This window comes from Tigriopus californicus, chromosome 7 (genome assembly GCF_007210705.1).
Source record: "Tigriopus californicus strain San Diego chromosome 7, Tcal_SD_v2.1, whole genome shotgun sequence".
Lineage (NCBI taxonomy): Eukaryota > Metazoa > Arthropoda > Copepoda > Harpacticoida > Harpacticidae > Tigriopus > Tigriopus californicus.
Window position 1 is genome coordinate 15,707,214 of NC_081446.1, and position 17,915 is coordinate 15,725,128.

The 17,915-nt window shown below is 46.1% G+C and overlaps 4 protein-coding genes across 5 annotated transcripts; 1 reads left to right on the plus strand and 3 right to left on the minus strand.

The window, feature by feature from the left end:
• Positions 1–1,024: 1,024 nt before the first annotated feature.
• On the plus strand, positions 1,025–6,586 carry LOC131883077 (uncharacterized). 2 transcript variants are annotated; one of them, XM_059230416.1, is made up of 5 exons: positions 1,025–2,647; positions 2,743–3,699; positions 3,998–4,039; positions 5,585–5,720; positions 6,143–6,586. In XM_059230416.1, the coding sequence occupies exons 1-5, from the start codon at positions 2,557–2,559 to the stop codon at positions 6,396–6,398; spliced, it is 1,482 nt and encodes a 493-aa protein (XP_059086399.1). In that variant the 5' UTR covers positions 1,025–2,556; the 3' UTR covers positions 6,399–6,586. The 2 variants fall into 2 exon arrangements, with proteins under 2 accessions (XP_059086399.1, XP_059086400.1); XM_059230417.1 differs by having other exon boundaries at positions 3,998–4,036.
• Positions 6,516–8,698, minus strand: LOC131883079 (leukocyte elastase inhibitor-like). Its single transcript, XM_059230421.1, has one exon. The coding sequence runs from the start codon at positions 7,980–7,982 to the stop codon at positions 6,675–6,677; it is 1,308 nt and encodes a 435-aa protein (XP_059086404.1). The 5' UTR covers positions 7,983–8,698; the 3' UTR covers positions 6,516–6,674.
• An 817-nt stretch (positions 8,699–9,515) lies between these two features.
• LOC131883089 (terpene synthase-like) lies at positions 9,516–11,980 on the minus strand. Its single transcript, XM_059230434.1, has 3 exons — positions 11,491–11,980; positions 9,975–10,188; positions 9,516–9,907 (listed from the first exon to the last, which is right to left on the minus strand). Exons 1-3 carry the CDS (start codon positions 11,978–11,980, stop codon positions 9,649–9,651), a joined length of 963 nt encoding a protein of 320 aa, XP_059086417.1. The 3' UTR covers positions 9,516–9,648.
• A 30-nt stretch (positions 11,981–12,010) lies between these two features.
• Positions 12,011–14,994, minus strand: LOC131884066 (uncharacterized). The gene is made up of 3 exons (XM_059231703.1): positions 14,845–14,994; positions 13,304–14,399; positions 12,011–12,987 (listed from the first exon to the last, which is right to left on the minus strand). The coding sequence occupies exons 2-3, from the start codon at positions 14,387–14,389 to the stop codon at positions 12,088–12,090; spliced, it is 1,986 nt and encodes a 661-aa protein (XP_059087686.1). The 5' UTR covers positions 14,390–14,399; positions 14,845–14,994; the 3' UTR covers positions 12,011–12,087.
• Between the last annotated feature and the right edge of the window lie 2,921 nt (positions 14,995–17,915).

Below are 17,915 nucleotides of genomic sequence, written 5' to 3' on the forward strand. Positions count from 1 at the left end.
CCAATGAAACAGCCTCAAACACGATGTTCGTTCATCCCCAGATCCCGCCCATCTTGGACGAAAAGCTCAGTGGTCATCATCCTCGCCTCAAAAATGGAACCGTGGTGGACCTTTCAGGTGCGTCGGGCTCCACATCGCTTCCACCGGGCTCGAACCACCGCCATCCTCACCACCACCATCGGCACCACAATCACCACCGCTCCGACACTTTCAAATGTTTTGCCTTCGAGTGCAATTGCTTCGTGGCCTATTTGCTCTTGGGTCTCATGGGCTTCGTGATCTTTTGGTCGATCCTCATGTTGCGCGTGTACTTGCCGGAACGCTATTGGCGATGGAGCTACATTTGGCCCTCCACCCGGAACCCACCCCAGCCGCCAAGCACCGAGCTCAGTGGGCTCTTGGCTTCCGGAGACCGATCTTAGTGCTAATTTGATGCCCTCTACGTACTTCTGTGAACGTGCGGTTTCGGCATTTCGGCAGGAAAGTGGTCCTGGCGGTCCCTATGACTTGGAGAAGTGAAGCGGTACAATCTGTGTGTCTCTTTCTCGTGGCACTGATGCTGACTCAACTTATCGCCCATCCATCCATCCATTCAGAGTGATCTTATTCTTGGCGTATAATTACGAGAACCAGGCTTGATGTGGGTGGGAAATGGTTTCCTCCCAACGTATGGCACAAGGGTTTTTTGGTCTCAACATGCAGTAAATGTGACCTCTTTGTGTGAGTCGAATTGGCTTTCCTTTTGGCAGCACTAGTGCCACGTGTCTTGTTTTGAAACTGTCCTGCGTTTTGTTTCTGTCATATGTGCTGAAATAGACTTGAAAGTTTAGTACATTTACGAGATGCTTTCAAAATCAAAACGCGTTTGCTTCATGGTTTCAGGTATTGGCTTTGCAGCAGGGGTTGAAAAATTCGAAATATGGCCGTGGTCTATTTTGAGCAGCTTTTTCAAAATTCAATTTCTGCTTCCGCTGACCATGATCCAACCATTTCCATTTTCCCCAAGCATGTTGACGCCACCCATGCCAAGTTCAGAGTGATGTTGTCGTTGACCTCGCCAAGGTGGGGAAGAACGATAAGGAGATCAAAAAGCTTCTACTGTGGACGACGCTGATCCGTCCTCGACGCCAACCTTGTCGGTGAAGATTTCTACCATTTTCAACTTAGGCGCCGTCCAGTAGCCTTTTTAATCTAAGTTTCTTCGAGCTTTAGTAAGGTCAGGTGAGGTCAACATGCTTGTTAGACGAAAATGAAATAGCTAAATCATGGTTAGGTTTAGCGGAAGTGGAATTTCGCAAAAACTTCTCGAGCTAGGCCGTGCCATCATGCTTCAACACTTTCAACTTAAGGTGGTAAACCAATGACCGAATACATATTGGTTTTGAAAGCATGTAGTACCAATTTGTGGATCGTCTTTTTTGACCAACATGACCAAATATGACTAACAAACAACCGAGAGATGCAAACACAAAAACTTGTTTTTATAAATAACGGAGGATCCATTCAAAGTTGGGGTTGTACCTCAACCTAACGGAGGATCTAGGAGAAGGGAGCGAAAAATGATGAGCAAAGAGCCCACCTGCTTTTCCTTCACTTCCACGTAATGGTGTGTGCATATGTAGAGGACGGCTGGGTAATGAGTGACACGAAGCAGGTGATAGAATGATTCCAAATACAAAGTAGTACTTACTGTATCTGATCTACCTCGAATTATGAGTTAGAGCCAAAGCCAGGTTGGTGTCAAACGAGGAAATTCCGATTTCCCGGACGACCGGATTTCAGAAATCCAAGCTCCTTTTCCCCGAGTTTTCGCTCTCCTCTGAGCTGAGCCCTCACTGTTGCTGAGTATTTGTATTCTCTTCCTGTACTACGTATACTTCCTCTTGACGTCAATCGATTTCCGAGATCGCAATCAAGACAAGGAGACAGGGCAAACATCCCTGGCTGATTGACCCCTTTTCGTTCATCATGGAGAACCTGTTGAATGAGGGTTTATCCCATGGGAAGATCATGTGCCTCCGCCCCAGCCCTCGTCAAGTACCACCTTGTGGAGGGAATCATCCATCGATCAACGAGCAAGCGAGCGAGCGGAACTCCCGTTTTGGTTGGCTATTGAAAGGAGTCACAGGTACTTGATCCATCCAACCCCTGGCCCTCCAAGCACCTATGAGGCAAATAGATGCATATGGGATGGGATGATTTGCCATCCATCAATTCAGTATCACACCAGTGGTCGCTAGTAGCAGACTGGTGAAAGCACACGCTCCTTTGAAGCCAGGGGACGAGAAAATCCCAATCCTCTCGGATATTGTTGCATGTTCTAGCAGAGGTGGATGGAGTGAGCAGTCGGTGATATTTTCTCTGTTTGAACATGTGTCACTTTAAAAGGTCCCATTAACCGAGGAGCACCAACCGAGAGCTCACAATTCGGAGAACAAGTGTCACATCTCGTTCAAGGGGCCAAAAGGATCAGGTCGAGGTCCCCAAATCAGAGGGAGATAGAGGTAACCTTTTCACATTGTAAACGCTCCGTGAATCAAGTCAATCCGTGGCACGATGAGAAAACTGGTCAAAAGAAGGATTTCGACCAACACCACCACCCCCACCACGACCACCACGGACCCAAGAGCGCTCAAGGAAAGCCCGGGTAAGTTGACTGCTCATTGGAACTACTTGATGTGTTGTGGATCAGGTGTTTCCAATTGAAATTTGTCTCTATGTCGGTTTGTGTGCGATTCACAGATGCAAAATCCAGACGGACCGCCTCACCTTTCATCTACGACAATGAAGCCACCGACGTTGTGAATACGGTTCAAACAGCTGATACGACAGTCCACGACTACGACTTGCCACGGGAACTTCCTGATCCAAGCGGTTCCAGGCCCCTGTCCGTGGATGGTGTGGCCCATGTTCAAAGGAATGAGGAGCTCCCCGCGGAAGAGGCCACGGCCTTGGTCTCCATGCCTGATGGAGCCACGGAGGTCATCTACTTTCCACCCGGGAAAGGCGAGATCAAGGAGATCCCCGGAATGGGCTCTGTGCTAGAGACCACCCAGCCCGATGGTCGGGTGGTTCGATACCCGGTGATTGGGCACGCCCTCGACGAGGACGAGGAAGCCCGTCAAATGGCCATTATCAACGAAACGGCCACGAAGCTGCCCAGTTTCAACAAGATCTTGCACTCCAGTTCTGATCAAGCCGAGGATCAACGACGGAAAGAGGACGGGGCCCCGACATTCACGGAGCTGACCGTCCCCACATCCATGCAAGGTGAAGATGTTCTGTCCCCGAGTGCTGCCCACGCTAAGGTCTATGCCGACTTGGATGCAGCCCAACCCACCACCTCCATGGGCACACTCGACCTCCAATCTCAGCCGCCTCATCACTCGGAAGGAGAGCATTCCTACCTTCCTTGGAACTACTACAACCACGAGGACCGGCCGTCGCCCATTGAAGCCCAGGGCCTCTCGGGTCACCCGTACGACCCACAATACGCCAGCTCCTCCTCTGATCTCTATGGCGAAGACATGACTGGATTAGGCCAGGGGCCCGCTCAATACAGTTTGAGACCTGATTTAGGCAACCCGCCTGAGGCCTCTTCCATGGTCTGGCCAGGACCGCCCATGCATCCGAATACCGACAACCATTGCATCTTGATTCAGCGAGTTCCTCAGCGAGGCCGGAAAAGCAAAGGAACAGGTGAGGAGTGTGGCCTGTGAGTTCAGAACAAAGTCGTTGCCTTTTTGACTCTGCTAGTCCTCCCATGAGAGCGCTCACCAAAGACTCCGGCACAATGAATTTTCTTTCACTTTCAAAGCTGCCAAGCAGTTCTGCTCTGTGTCCTCCTGACAGAAACCGGACCTTCAGCTAGTTCTCACACAATATTTTCTTTTCTCTCACTCCCAAAGGGGGAAAAAGGGCACATCATTCTGCAGCTCTGGCCCAACATGAAAGCCTTTCATTCGACGCACCCTAGCTCTTTTTTTTCATTTTTCAGGGAAAACAGGAGCCAATCGCTTTGATGATGAGGTGAAGCGTGGTAAGTCAAAATTTGCTCATTCCAACTTGCGGATCTCGCAAAATTAGGCGCAATCTCATTCTCCTTGGTCCAGATTATAGACCTGAAAACTCTGGAATATAAAAGCTTAGCCATGCCTCACCACCACTAGGCTTTTGAGTTGGAAAAAAGGGCAACTTCGTTACATATCGGAGAGTGTTCATGTCCATAATGAATGGCGCACCTCTCAAGTTCTAAACGTCCGACGAAGGTTTTCCGTCGAGAAGTATGTAAAAGACCTTTTTTATGTTCTTGACAGAGTGACAGCCGTCCTCATCGAAAAGAAAATCGCTTTGCTGCCTATTTGTAGCTTTACTGCAAGAAGGCATTTTTCCCCTTGATGGACTGGTTTGGTCGTGGGTTGACGTAGTAGTCCCTACGAGAAAAATATGGTAATTCATTCCACTGCATCACCATCCAGTCGATATGCCCTGAAAGTGGTATAAGCTACTAGTTGATCCGTCCATCTCATTCTCATTGCATAATTAGATTTTGACTGACCCCTGGCCAACATCAAATTTGACCCATTGGCCTTGCATGTAAACAAGTATAATCAGATAGAAGGTTTTCCCTCTTCAAAAGCAGGCCCAGTTCACAGACTTGAAGCACTCCCCCAAAAAACAGCATGTTTTAAAATGCATGCCTGCATACGATTTGTTTAACAATGAATACTAGTGCCATCTTTAGGGACCACTAACTTTTGGATTCAGACATATCAAAATTCGTAATACCTTCAGCCCTTCAAGGTGGCATCAAATTCTTGACGGAGTGTAGAGCTTTGTGCCATGGCTTACGTTCCAAGGGTTCTTCAAGAGTCTGTTGATTGACAAAGAACATAAGTCGGTGGACGGACTTCTAGAAATGTGGACTGCGGACGGAAGGGAAAATTTCAGATCAAAAGATATTGTCCATTAGATGAACTTGACCAAATTTGGAATCAAAATCATGCTTAGGGTACTCTGGAAACGTGGTCAAAGTTATGTAATAATCATTGTATTTTCTTGGTCAGCTAAATACCCGCTTTTGACAGCAGAGCTTTGAAACGATCCAACGTAACACCAATTGCGATAGAATAACTTGCCTATAATTGAGTAGATCTAAAATTCTTACTTAATCACAATGTCTCAAAAAGTGGCTCGGAGTTGCTCTCACCAAGAACAGGCCGATTGGGCGGCAAGTCCGTTCGTTTACAGTCCATGTTTCTAGAAGTTCGTGGTGGCTGATTCTAGCTCGTCTGTAGTTCGGACATAGTAACACAAGGGTAGGGTCTTGATTGCAAAGCCACATATAGCATTTGTCATAACTTGTGGCAAAGAAAAGAACACCAACCAGCCATGAAAGAACACGGTTTGTTAAGCAGAGGCTCCATCCACGAGAAATGGAACACTTCTGATGGCTCAAGCCTCTACATCATTCGTTGAAGGTGATAGACCAGTGGCAATACATTTGAACCACCAAGCTGGTCTGGGATGCCCACCGCTCCAATTTTGGACCCCTTTCCTTTAATATATGCGTGTTAAATTCCAGAACAATACAAGCGCTCCGCTTGTGACAGAGAACGAGCTCGAATGAAGGACATGAACAAGTCGTTTGAGTTGCTTCGGAAAAGACTCCCATTCTGCAAACCACCCGGAAAACGCCTCTCGAAAATCGAGTCTTTAAGGTGAGCATGACGTATTCAAGATCAGTGGGCCGGCGATCCTTCTGAATATTAGACCAGGTATCTAGGAGCAAGATGCATTGTAATAATGGGCCACTCCTTTTTTCGGAGGGTTTGGTGGCAAACCAGTCATTTCTTGGGCCTTCAAAGCTTAATCCAAGGAGCATAAGCTTCGCTCTTACTCGTCAATGTTGAAGAAACTTCGTCGATTTTCTCTGGCAAACTTCCATTTTTCTCGCCTTTTGAGTCAGGTTTCTTTTGCCAAGTCTGCCATTTTCTGTTGGCTCAAAAGATCCACTTTCACGGTTTAAGAACAATGATGATCAACTTTGGAACACTTGTTCTTGTCGTGAAATTCGAGGGATAATGAAGACGCATGAGGTGCACTACTCACTTCTGAGTTTTTTTTCTTCAATTTTTTCCAGATTGGCCATAAAATATATCAAACACCTTCAGTACTTGCTCAGTTTTCCAATTAGTCAAAAGATCCCACCTCACATTGTCGAATTCGATTCTACTCTACCCGCTTGGGTCAAGAACCCATCGATCCCAGGAGCCACCATCATCGGAGACTTGGAAGGGTCCGGGAACTACATCCACACGGATGATCTGTGGATCACCACCTCCGTTCGAGGTCCAACCATGGAACAGCCCCTTGTATACGAGGGTTACGCTTCGTAGTGTTTTTTCATCCCCCCCCCCTTACCCGCCCCCCAACCCCTAACCCCTAAAACCGACTTTTAGTGCAATATTCCTAGCCTAAAAACTGCGGGTCACTGTGTCGACGCCGTTATAGAATTCGTAGAAAGAGTGTATATATTTTTCTTCTCAGGGAACATCTTTCATAATAAATATACAAATACACAAGTCATGCCTGTTCCTTTCTTAATGAAAGTGCCAGTACAGAAGTCATAACTCCATGAAAGTGAAACGAGAGCAAAGTAAGACGTAAGACTATTATTTCTTTGGATCTTGATACATGCCGAAGAACAACACGGTGTCCGTGGGCTTGTCATAGATGAGGAAAATGAAGGGATGATCGGCGATGAACTCAGTGTGAAACAATGGCCTGGCCGATCGGAACTCGAACAAGGCCGTGGCAGCCGCGGCCTCACTGCCTTCCTCATTGACTTCGATGAAGGACTTGTGGATGGCTTTGGAGAGGGTCACATCAGCCACATCTTCGCCGGCCTTATCCGAGAGGAACCCACTTAGGTTCGAATCCCCGCCGAAAATGGTCTCCAGACCCAATTTGGCCAGAGTATCCTCCAGCTGAAACTCTTGCTCGATCTTGAACTTGGGCAGCTTGACCGTGAGATCGTCCACTTGGTAGAAACCCGACTTGACTTCGGCCATGACGCCTCGGAGGCTCTTGGGAGTGAGTCTTGAAACAGTTTGGTACAAACTATCGTCTTCAAATGGAGGGAGGATGACAACCATGGACACTTCATCCCCGTTGTAGGGCATTTCGAGCACGTGGGATCGAAGCTCTTCCGAGGTGTAGTAGTTGAACTTGCCCTTTTGCTCCATGAATTCGGTCATGGTAATCTTGTCTCGACGGACAAAAAAGTTGTTGGTTTTGGTTTGCTCGGCCTCAAATTTGGAGACCCATTGTCCCTTGAAGTAGGCGGCATTCACCAGAGCCACTCGGGTATTGTCCAAGGATCCAGCGGGCAGAAGCTTGGGGATCTTGTCATGGGTCTTTTGGGACACCCACTGGTTAATGACCGACCGAGCCTTCTCTGGCTGAGCAAAGTCCAAGGCCTCCAATTCAGCTTGCAGAACCAATTGCAGACATTCATTCAATGGTAGAGTGCGGTCAAAGTAGAACTTATTGGCGTGGGTGAGCGTGTATCCCAGGTTGGGATCTCGCTCTCGGATGGCCTGGAACGCCCTCTCGAACAGATAGTTTTTGATGACATCCGCTCTTTCCACTTGACCTTCGAAGCCCAACGTTTTGGCCAACTCACTCTCCGTCTGGTCTTTGGCGCCAAAGTAGGCCAGCATCAAGGTTTGGTAGATGCTGGCAGGTGAGATGAAAATATTCTTGTGAATACCAGTCGTATTGAAGTCATGGAAGAGTGATTTGATCAAATTGACCCCAAACGCTCTTTCGCCATCGTCAAGAATAACCTTGATCTCTTCAGGCACGGGGTCCTCTAAGAAATGGTCTTCATGGTTCCCTAGACATTCGGTATTTACCGCGACACCACGAACGGCGGCAACAAGGCCCAGGAGCAGAATCAGACTTTGAAAAGAATTCATGACGTCTCCACTTTCCAAGATGGTGGTTCTTTTCTTCTTCTTCTTCTTCTCCTTTTTATTTCTATCTTTCTTCCAACAATTTTCAGGGGTTGTTTTATGTTGTTGCCTCACCAAACGACACTGATCTCAGTTTCTTTCCAAGATCACGTTCTTGACTCAGGCGGAAATTACTTCCTCGTTTCTACGACGAGAATCACTAGTGTACAAGGTTACTTTTCTGGAATCAATGGCAGCTGTTGGATCTCAAATTTGACTGACGACAAAACCATCGTCGCTCACCGCAACCATCCCTGGACGACGCAGCTGGTTGAGATTTCCGATAGAGCTTACGTACGCAGAGCAGCACTTCAAAGCGGGGAATTTTACGGGCTACAGACTACACTTCCACACTCACTTGCCAGCCACACCACACACACCACAGAGTGAGTGTCCGGGACTGGAGGGATACTGTACCCCTCGGGTAGGTAGTGCAATAGAACAGAGCGCTCCCAACGAACGGGGGTGTTGCAAGAGCTCTTTACTGGCCAGAGTATTCCTTTCACGTCTGCACACTTTCATTGAATGTCATCTACTGAACACTCCTCTCCGCGAGACGAACGACTTTAAATGGAGGACACAACCGCTCAACCATCGCATTGAGGGGCTAGGACACCAAAAAAAACCAGGAGGATTTGCCAACCACATTCATATCCGGCCAGTGTTGCGTTTTAAGCAAGCCCCCCTGATGCATCACAAAAAAATGCCCCCGTCAGATTGTATTGCACATGACCCAGTTTGGTGCCATGGAAGACATGAAATAATCGCTTTGACTAAAGCTGGAATATTTCTTGAGGCATTCCAAAGCATTATTCCTGAAATTATGCGCAATGACCAGAACAACATAAAGCGTATGTAACCTACCCTGTTGCTTGTTAGTTGCTTATAAATGCGAGCTTCAAAGCCCGTCTTTGTTTGCACGATGACCAATTTCCAGTAGCTTGGCAAGGCTAGAGAGGCAGGGGAATTTGTAGTTCCCGGAATGAAAAAACACTCGGCGGAATTCCCTCGAAATGTCGTACTTTTCGACGTCAACAGTTATACCGGTTCGAGTACAAATGCATGACCAATTTCCATTGTTCTAAGTTTTTCCATTGTTTTTAAATTTTGGCTGTCTTTATTGCCAATGCTTTGAGCTTGGAAACCCCACAAATACAAATGACATCTGTTCTTTATCCTGCCAGATGAGGCTAAAAAGGGGAAAGGCTATCTTTTTAATAACGAGCAAGACCTAGTCCGTAAGGAATTTACTCAAAAATGAGGTTCCCTGGGTTCCTCGATCAGAAAAACCGAAGCATGGGAGGGTTTTTCGTTGCTTGGAAGTTAGACTGGATTCAATCTAATATAGTCTTCTGCTCTGACAGGGAAGAAAAAAAATCAGCCTTCTTGACATCTGAAACTTGTCGAGGGAATTGAGTTTTCAAAAAGCAGGTTCCATTCCAGACATTGAGAACGTATTACTCTATAATGAAACCATATTTGATGAACTCTTCAGCCTCAGGGTTTTAAATAAAAGGTCGTTTATTGGAAAAAGAGCCTGGTCTTTGGTAGAATCACAATGCAAAAGGAGATCACATAAAAGGTAATAACAAATCATGCTAAAAAAGAAGTCAAGGACATCATATATCATTCATGTAGCCGTATTCTTGTGCAGAGTTCTTTTTGGTTCCAAATTCAGATCCAGTTCTTGGAGGATCATTTCAAATTTGGGATTTCCACCCAGAATCTGGATTTCCTCCAAAATTTCTGATCGAAGTTTCTCCATGTAATCTCGGGTGTATTGGAAACTTCCAGCCGTTTCCAGTAATTGTATGCAATACTTCTTCACCGACTCCTCACTGGTTCGTTGCTTCAGGATCTGCAGTACTTTATGATCACTTCCATTGGCACTGAAATGGAAATGAAGATGAAGCTGGATTCTCAAGATCTAATCAGACCCAACGACTCGAGCCTTACTTGATGGCATGAATGATGGGAAAACTAAATTTGCCTTCGGTCAGATCCTCGGCGAAGCTTTTATTCTTGGTGTACTCATCCACTTGAAGGTTGGCGTAATCATCCCGCACTTGATAAAAGAGTCCGAAGAGTTCACTGAGCTTGGTGAAATCCGATTTCAAAGCGTGCTTGGAGAACAATTGCATCAGACCGACGGCCAGATTGAACAAGCCTCCTACAATGATTGGAGTTGTATGAATTGGATGTCTTCGGCATGCAACCTCGATATGGGATTTCCAACAAAGAAAGTCAATGCAACCGATATTTCCACTCCAATGGCTCATACAGGACAATCAATGCCTGGCCTAAACCCCTGGAATCTTTTCTCTCTCTCTCTCTTTGAAGACTTTGAAATCGTACTTCAAAGGGACTTCTACTTAATCATGGAACAGGAATTGGACTTTCAATCACGTTAAGAGAGCGATCAAAATGGAGTATAGACCTCCGTTTAGGTCAGCTCAAAAACTTGAACTGATATGAGGATTGAGCTCGTCAATGGGGAGGAAAGCATGGCTGCCAAATCCTGTCAAGTTGTGAGCTGAGAATTGCCCACAGACTTAATTGGTTTCATCCAACGAGAAACCTTTTGATAGGGTCGGAGACGTGCGAACTCGTCTGACATTAAATGGGACTGGTTCTAACATAGTGTCTTTATGACCAACAATGTACATCTTTGCGTTGGTTTTTTTATGGCATCAATATGAGTGTAAATGTTAGGCATTACCACCACCATGAAAAGAAAGCAAATCTTCTTGGCAAGCCATTTAGTAAAGTGGTCATATGCCCCACACAAGACAAGACCTAAGATCGACTCGATAACATGGGGATGCATGCGTACATACATTGCATTGAGCTGAATGACAATTCATTTCTTGCGACTTGATTGGTCGAAAGGAAATCTCAACAAAATAAAAAAAAAACCAGCATGGTCTTTTTAAGTGTCAATAGAGACTCTACTTTGGTCTTTGGTGTGAGATGGCTACACAAAGGTAAAGTACACTGTGACAAGTAAGTTTTTGGCGCATTTATGTTTCCTGTGTATTTATTTATTTACATATCGTAGTTTTAAACCCTACTCTTAAGAAGTCATAAAAAGATAGGGTCTAAAAAAGAGCAAATCATGGCCAAGATATAGCATAAATAATCTTTATTTTGTTTCCGGATTGACTTGACAGTTCGTTTCTTACATTTAAATTATCAAAGAGACAACTTGCATAAATTCATGTGTCGACATTTATCTCGTTAAGGGTCTAATGTTCTACAACAATCAGCAACACCAAAAAACCAAAGGCCGTCATGTCTAAAAAGAATGGACAAATGATCAAAAAGTGGCCATTGAAATCAATGGACTGAAACGAATAAAGTTGGCCCAAGACTTTCAAGTCACACTGTACGAGAAAGGCAATCTCTCTCTCGTCGGGAAGCAATGAATTGCTCAAATGACAATCTCTGTACCTCCTCTCTTGATAGAACTGACCTGTTTTCCGAATCGTCATCTGTTTGTACTCGTCCTCCGTCGGACAGAGATGGTTGTCTCGCCAATAAATGTCCATGCCTTGTCCTCGATGAAGTTCCAGCATTTGTTCCGTGAACACTTGAACTGCTTCCGGCTTGCCCAAGGCTTGGATGTGCTCCAGAGCGATGAACATGACATAATTGGCGGAGTTGATGGTGCTTGGCACACCAAAGATCTTGTGAGCCACGGGAATGCCTCGACGCAATACTGAATTGTCCTGGATGTCATCTAAAAGCAGGCTGGCGTTATGGAGCAATTGAATGATCTTGCCAATCTGTTCCAAGTGCTTATCCTCCACTTGTAACCAATGGTTGAATGCCAAAAGCAAGGATTGCCGAACCCTCTTCCCCGGCACTTGTAAGACATAATTGTACGGCTCAAGGAGTTGGAGATCTTGCTTAGGATCTTTCGTTTGGGAGAACGGAATCTGAGTCTTGATCTCTTCGTTCATTATGAATCCTCAGGAAAAAATTGAGATCACCTGAAATTGAAAGGTAAATAAATTACATCGTGGATCTTCAAGCTCTGGATTCTAGGTTCCTTTTGTGGAGATTATATTTAATGCTTGCTCTGAAGGCCAAAGATATTTTGAAGCGTTGTGGCCACACCCTTGACCACATTTTGCACATCATTCGAGTTCTTGACCAGATTAGAGAAATCCATTTCATCCTGGAAGCGGCGGTCCAGGAACTCCCACGTGTGTTGGAAATCCTCGCTTTTGTCTTGAAGCATGGCCATTTCCGTGCCCTTGTAAATGGCTCCTAGACTAATTCGTTTCGTATACCAATTCAGATCCGTGGCCTTGTCTCCGGCATAATGCCACATGAGATCGAACAACTCCAAATCAAGAGGGACAGTCTCACACAGGTTTTGAGGCAGGCTACTGATGGCCAGGGCTTCGGTCCAGTGTCCCATGAACGGTATATTCATCCTCAGACGGTTCTCTACGTGGGATCTAAGGAACTTTCTGATTCGAAGTCGCTCGCCTTGGGCTTCAATAGCCGCCACATCAGCGGCCATCTTTTGCTCCAATTGCTCGTTGGACAATCGCATATGGAACAAGATCAACTCCAGGGGATGGTTGTCAATGATTCCCGAAGACACCGGAGGATAGCCCAAGTCTTGGACCCCTTCGGCCACAGCTTGACGACTCCAACTGTGTTGAGGCACATGCTTGAGACTAGCTAAAAGGATTTTATCTTTGAGCTCTTCATCATCCGCCTTGCGCTTCTCTGATTTGATATGTAGCTCCTTCTTCGCTTCGGCCTTCGCAGTAAATTCATCATGATTCTGCCCTGAAAGAGGTGTGGCGAAAATAGGAGATACAGAATGGGCCCTCAAGAGACAATTGGGCGGCAACATCCAAGAGGTCGCTCTTGTTCTAACGGTCCGACAGGCGATATTCATAACCTGGAAAGAATTGTAGAAAAAATGATTTTTCTTATCTCGCGGATTTGACTAGTGCAAGCAAGCCATTAGCATCTGAGAAGCTGGAAGTAATGTGTTGGATGTGTGTGTATTGATCAACAATCCATCTAGTTCTAGCAAGATAACAACGGATTTCACGTGTAAGAGAGTGCGATTCAACACTAGAAATGGATGAATTTGACGAGTCTGTGGAAATTGCCGATGTGTTTCCCAAGGGATGGATGATTCGGGTGCTGGAAACCAACCTCCAACTAGAATTCTTGCTGCCCGTGGAGGGACCATGGAGCGTGGGCAAACTGATCCAAGAGGTCGTGGCCAAAATGAGTAAGCACTCCTCTCCTACCTAGCCTTCGTTCTTATCTAGCGGCCACCAATGAGGTTGGCAAACTCGAACTGATTGAGTGTCATAATGAATTTTCTTAGCCTTCATGCTTTCCACGATTCGCATAAGCGCCACTCCGAGTTTCCCACTTGAACCCCTTAGTTTACCGATCTTTTTGTCGGCTTCATTCAAAAAATCCACGTCCTCATCGTCACCATTTCGCTTGAACTCTTGATCTAAATTGACAACGGGCATGATTCGCTTGCGAATGACTCCGGTGTGATGGGTGCGGGCGGTGAGCTCTTGACCAATATAGCAACCTTTATGAAAGCTGATCCCGTGGAGATAGTCCACATTGTATTCTAAGGGCAAAGCCTTGCCGGGAATCACTTCCTGCGCCCCTTCGGCCACGCCAAACCAGTAACGGAGTTGTTGATAATCTTGCCGATGGTCGGCTTGATCGGCGAATTCCAGCTCTTGCGGGGCAATGATCCGATGCCCCAGTTCCGGCAGCCGGGGATCGACACTAGATAGACAATCCTCACTAAACTCCAGGGCTGGGACTTGGTCATTGGGCGAGATCCAACCTCGATCGCAATGAATGGATCCAGGCAGATCGCTTTTGACCGCCGCGGTCAATTCCGTGATGTTTTCGGGTGCGTTCTTTTGGAAGAAGGCCAACACTTTGAGGTGGTCGTCGAGTTGGATGTCAATCTTTCGGCGCACTTTATACATCTTCAAGTGCTTGACCAGCTTGTCTCGGCCGTCGAAATCCACGTCCAAGAGAAATTCGTGCTCTTGAAATCCCTTGAACACGATCACATCGAACAGGACTCGGCCTTGCGTGTTGAGCATATGCGTGTAGATACTCTGGACGGGTTCGTCTTTGAGCAGGCCCTCCTCATCCAAAGGCTGGAATCGGCTCACAATATCGTTGGTCATGAGTCCTTGCAGCAAATCCGCGCTTTCAAGGCCTTGAACTCGGACCACGGCCCGATTTTTGAGATGAGCGCAAGTTAAGGACGAAGCCGTAGCCGCATTTTGGCTCAGGTGGCCAACCTGGCTCATGATTCGCCGGGGCCAAAGGCACCCCGATCGGGCCCAAAACATGGTAGACGATCTAAAATTCGGGTGTGAGTCCTCAATTAGCCAGTAATTCATTTGAACCGCATAGTCCCAAGCACCTAACAACTAATTTTGACCAGATCAGCCTGCAACTCTCAAAGCACCCATGGAAAATACGGGGGTTGTCCATGGATGCGGGTGGCACAACTCAATCGTGTCCCAATCGTGTGCCAATCGGCCATGATTCGACTTTTTTCTCTAGCTCAAGTCTCATCTCAGGAACACACCCATCTCTCACAGCGCATTGAGGATCTGGGGGCAAATTCGGAAACGAGACAAAGATTTGGGCAAGTTTTCATCATGACTCATCCTCATTATGTAGTTATGGAGTTATGTGGACATTGAGGGTGTGCTAAAACACATGTTCTTCGAATCATCGGGTCTTAATAGATTTCCAATTTGATGGGCATTAAACAAAGCTTGAAATGAGCACGTTTTACCTCGCGATATTAATATTGAAGCCCAGTGATTGATTTGGTCAACGAATGAGTGAAGAAGTCACGTAAGAACCAAAAAGAATCAAAACACCGACTCAAACTCAGGCTTGCTGCGATTTTGACTTCAGAATGACCAAGTGAAGTGTTGTTGTTTCTTCCATCACTTATACCGAATGCCTTATGAAGAATTCTATGGCCAAGGACCAAAGGTTATTTCAAAGAGGCTTATGTCAATGATAAGATCATCATTTTGACACTTTGGATCCGATGTGAGGCATTGGCCAAGAGATCGGATTGGAAAAGCATGAAATCCACTTACAGATAAGGTCTTCGAATCGAGGTAGCTCATGAGTCTGGTTCGCGCTTAATAATAGATAAAGTTTTTTTTTTTTTGATTCAGCAGTCAGTATACGCCAATAAGATTACAGTTTGGCAGTGTTCTTCATCGGTCAGATGATCAAAAATGGCCATCCAGTGACAGCTAGCATCCCTGATACCGTCATGTTTCCAATCTTTAGCGGCGTTTTTCATTTATGATCGCGAAACCTCGATTAAATGAACCCAGGGCAACACTCGACGGACTGGACGGACACACCCCTAGTCAAGCACTTGGAATCGACCTATTTGGTTAGGAGTCAAAATTGTTCCCATTTAATATCCTTCGAATTCCATGCCATTATTCTCTGAGTTATTGTTCAATAAAATCAACAAAAAGTCCGCCTGGCGTGCGGTAAACAACTGGGTTGAGTGGTTACTGCACTAGAGTGCCGGGTTAAAAGTTGCCGTTCGAGCCGCTGCATGAACGAACTTTCACTCATATGCACATATGCATACTCTATGAGGGGTTCAAACGGTGACTCCAAAACATGTTTAAAAAAAGACCACTTAGGCAGTTACGATCGATCAATGATTTATATGCGAAGTTGTCGATGACGTTGTCCGGGCAAGGATTGAGTGCTCTTTATCTTTTAGTCCAAATGTGTTGATGCGTGACCATTAGGTCGGCGTTGATTAGATAAACGATGCAATTCAACCTGATCATGGAGAACATCCACTGAAAACAACCAAACTGGTTTGATGGCTCTTTAGTCCTCAAATAGTGTAGAATCACGACATTTTTTCGGTTGTGGAATTTCTCAAGTTTTCGAAGGCAAGGTAAAGGTTACAAAAAACACATTCCTATTAGTATATCTTCTTCAGCAACTACCAAGATTCCTGACTAATTGTTCTTCAACCACAAGAATGGTTCAAATCTTTTAGCCAAATACAAGGCGAGGAGCAATCGGATTGGCCTGGCTTTTATTTGAATTTCTTCTTTGTCGAAGGCAAATATCAATCCATTCACCGTATACGCCCAAACTCAGATGAGACCGGTCCTAAAACCCCCTCCCTCAGACCCTCTTGCTAGCAGGAAATTGGCCCTGATTTTCAAATTTTCACCCCCTCACGCCCACCCCCGTACTCAAGTACAATGAACACTCAGAGCAAATATGTCAGAGGGATTCCGTGCATAATAACAGCAAAGATAACAGTAATAATAGTGATGATAATGATGATAGACCTGAAAAACTGATTGAGAGCGTCGCAGGCATTTCCGCCGTTGATTTGGTCGGGGAAAAAATTGTTAGAAACCGCCAAACGGAAGAGACCGATAAGCGGAAACCGAACCCGGCAAGCTCTGAAGTCTGAGTGCCACTTGCACCACGTGGCTGGCCAACGGGTTCTACCTCCAAGGGAAAGGAAAGGGAAGGGAGGGAGGATAAGTGTTGTCTATGAAAGCGGAGCGAAGATTCAAAGTTGAGTAATGACGCTTGATAGCCATGTCATCATTTAATGGATGCTTTTCCAACCCAAGTTATGTTCGCTCCATCCGCAACTCTCCCGAGCAAGGAAGTGAGAAAAAATTTGAATTGCTTGAAAGCTTGTCATTTGGAATTTGTCAGAACTTGACTAATGGCGTTGGAAATACACCTTAATGGCTGCAACCTTCGCTCACGATGGGTTTGAATTAGACGAGTGGGGGCGGAGACGACGAACGACCTTTAAGGTTGAATTTCTGGCCTACCCATAGACAGGAAGCATCTCAATAGGCCAAGAGTGTGAAGGATGAGTCACCATGGCAAACAGGGTGCTCTTCTAGGTTGAAGGGCTTATCGTGTCCTTGGGGGTTCTCCTATTAACGTTTGTGTACACACCAGATATTGGGGGGTGGCATAACATACGATGAGTAGTTATGAACGGGCATCTTACCACTTTCAGTGCTTTGTTGGGATCCCGTTCTTTCACGAGTTGATAAACAAATCCATATGATGTTTTGGAATTAAATTTCCTCCAAATCTCGATATCAAGGCTATTCTAGAGTCGCTCAAAAACAAGCACAAATTGTGTTAGCCCGACTATTGATAGGTAGGATCTAGAATGCATATTGTCTCATTGGCAAGCTAAGCGAATGGCTCAATCAAGTTATCGACTGGGCCCCCACCCGGTTGACTCGAAATGTCGTCGGGAACTTCATACGAACCACGGCTATGAAACATCTTGAGTGATTCAAACTAAGTGGACAAGGGCAACAACTGGATTTCCAACCTATTCCCCCACAACTTGGTATGGGTGAGTCAACTTGAAATGCTCGAAACGCTTCTTGAAAGGCAGAATAAGAAGTGGAAAAGACCTGCTCAACAACGAAGGGCAAGGGGCTCTTTCAAAGTCGGATGGCTCGTCTGAGTCGGTGTATGGGCAAACGTGTTTTCGAAGTGCCTCCAAAGGCCCCCCCCCCTCCCCTTCCCCCACTGAAACCCCTCGTTGCGTGGATCGACGAACTCGAACCCGAGGACCCAAAAGATGACGAGGAGACGACCGTCCATCCACCATTCAAGACGAGGTAGTCCGTGCAAGTGCGTGTGAGTGAGTGAGTGAGTGTGTGAGTGTGTGCATGTCTGTGGACGTGTAAGGGTGTCCGTCGAACCTACTGGCGTTTGGGATGGCCGTCAAAGTAAAGGTGGTACATCCGAGAAGAGCTATGAGGTGGGCACTCAAAGTCTCCTAACGCTCTTTGGTCTGGTCTCCAGAACTTC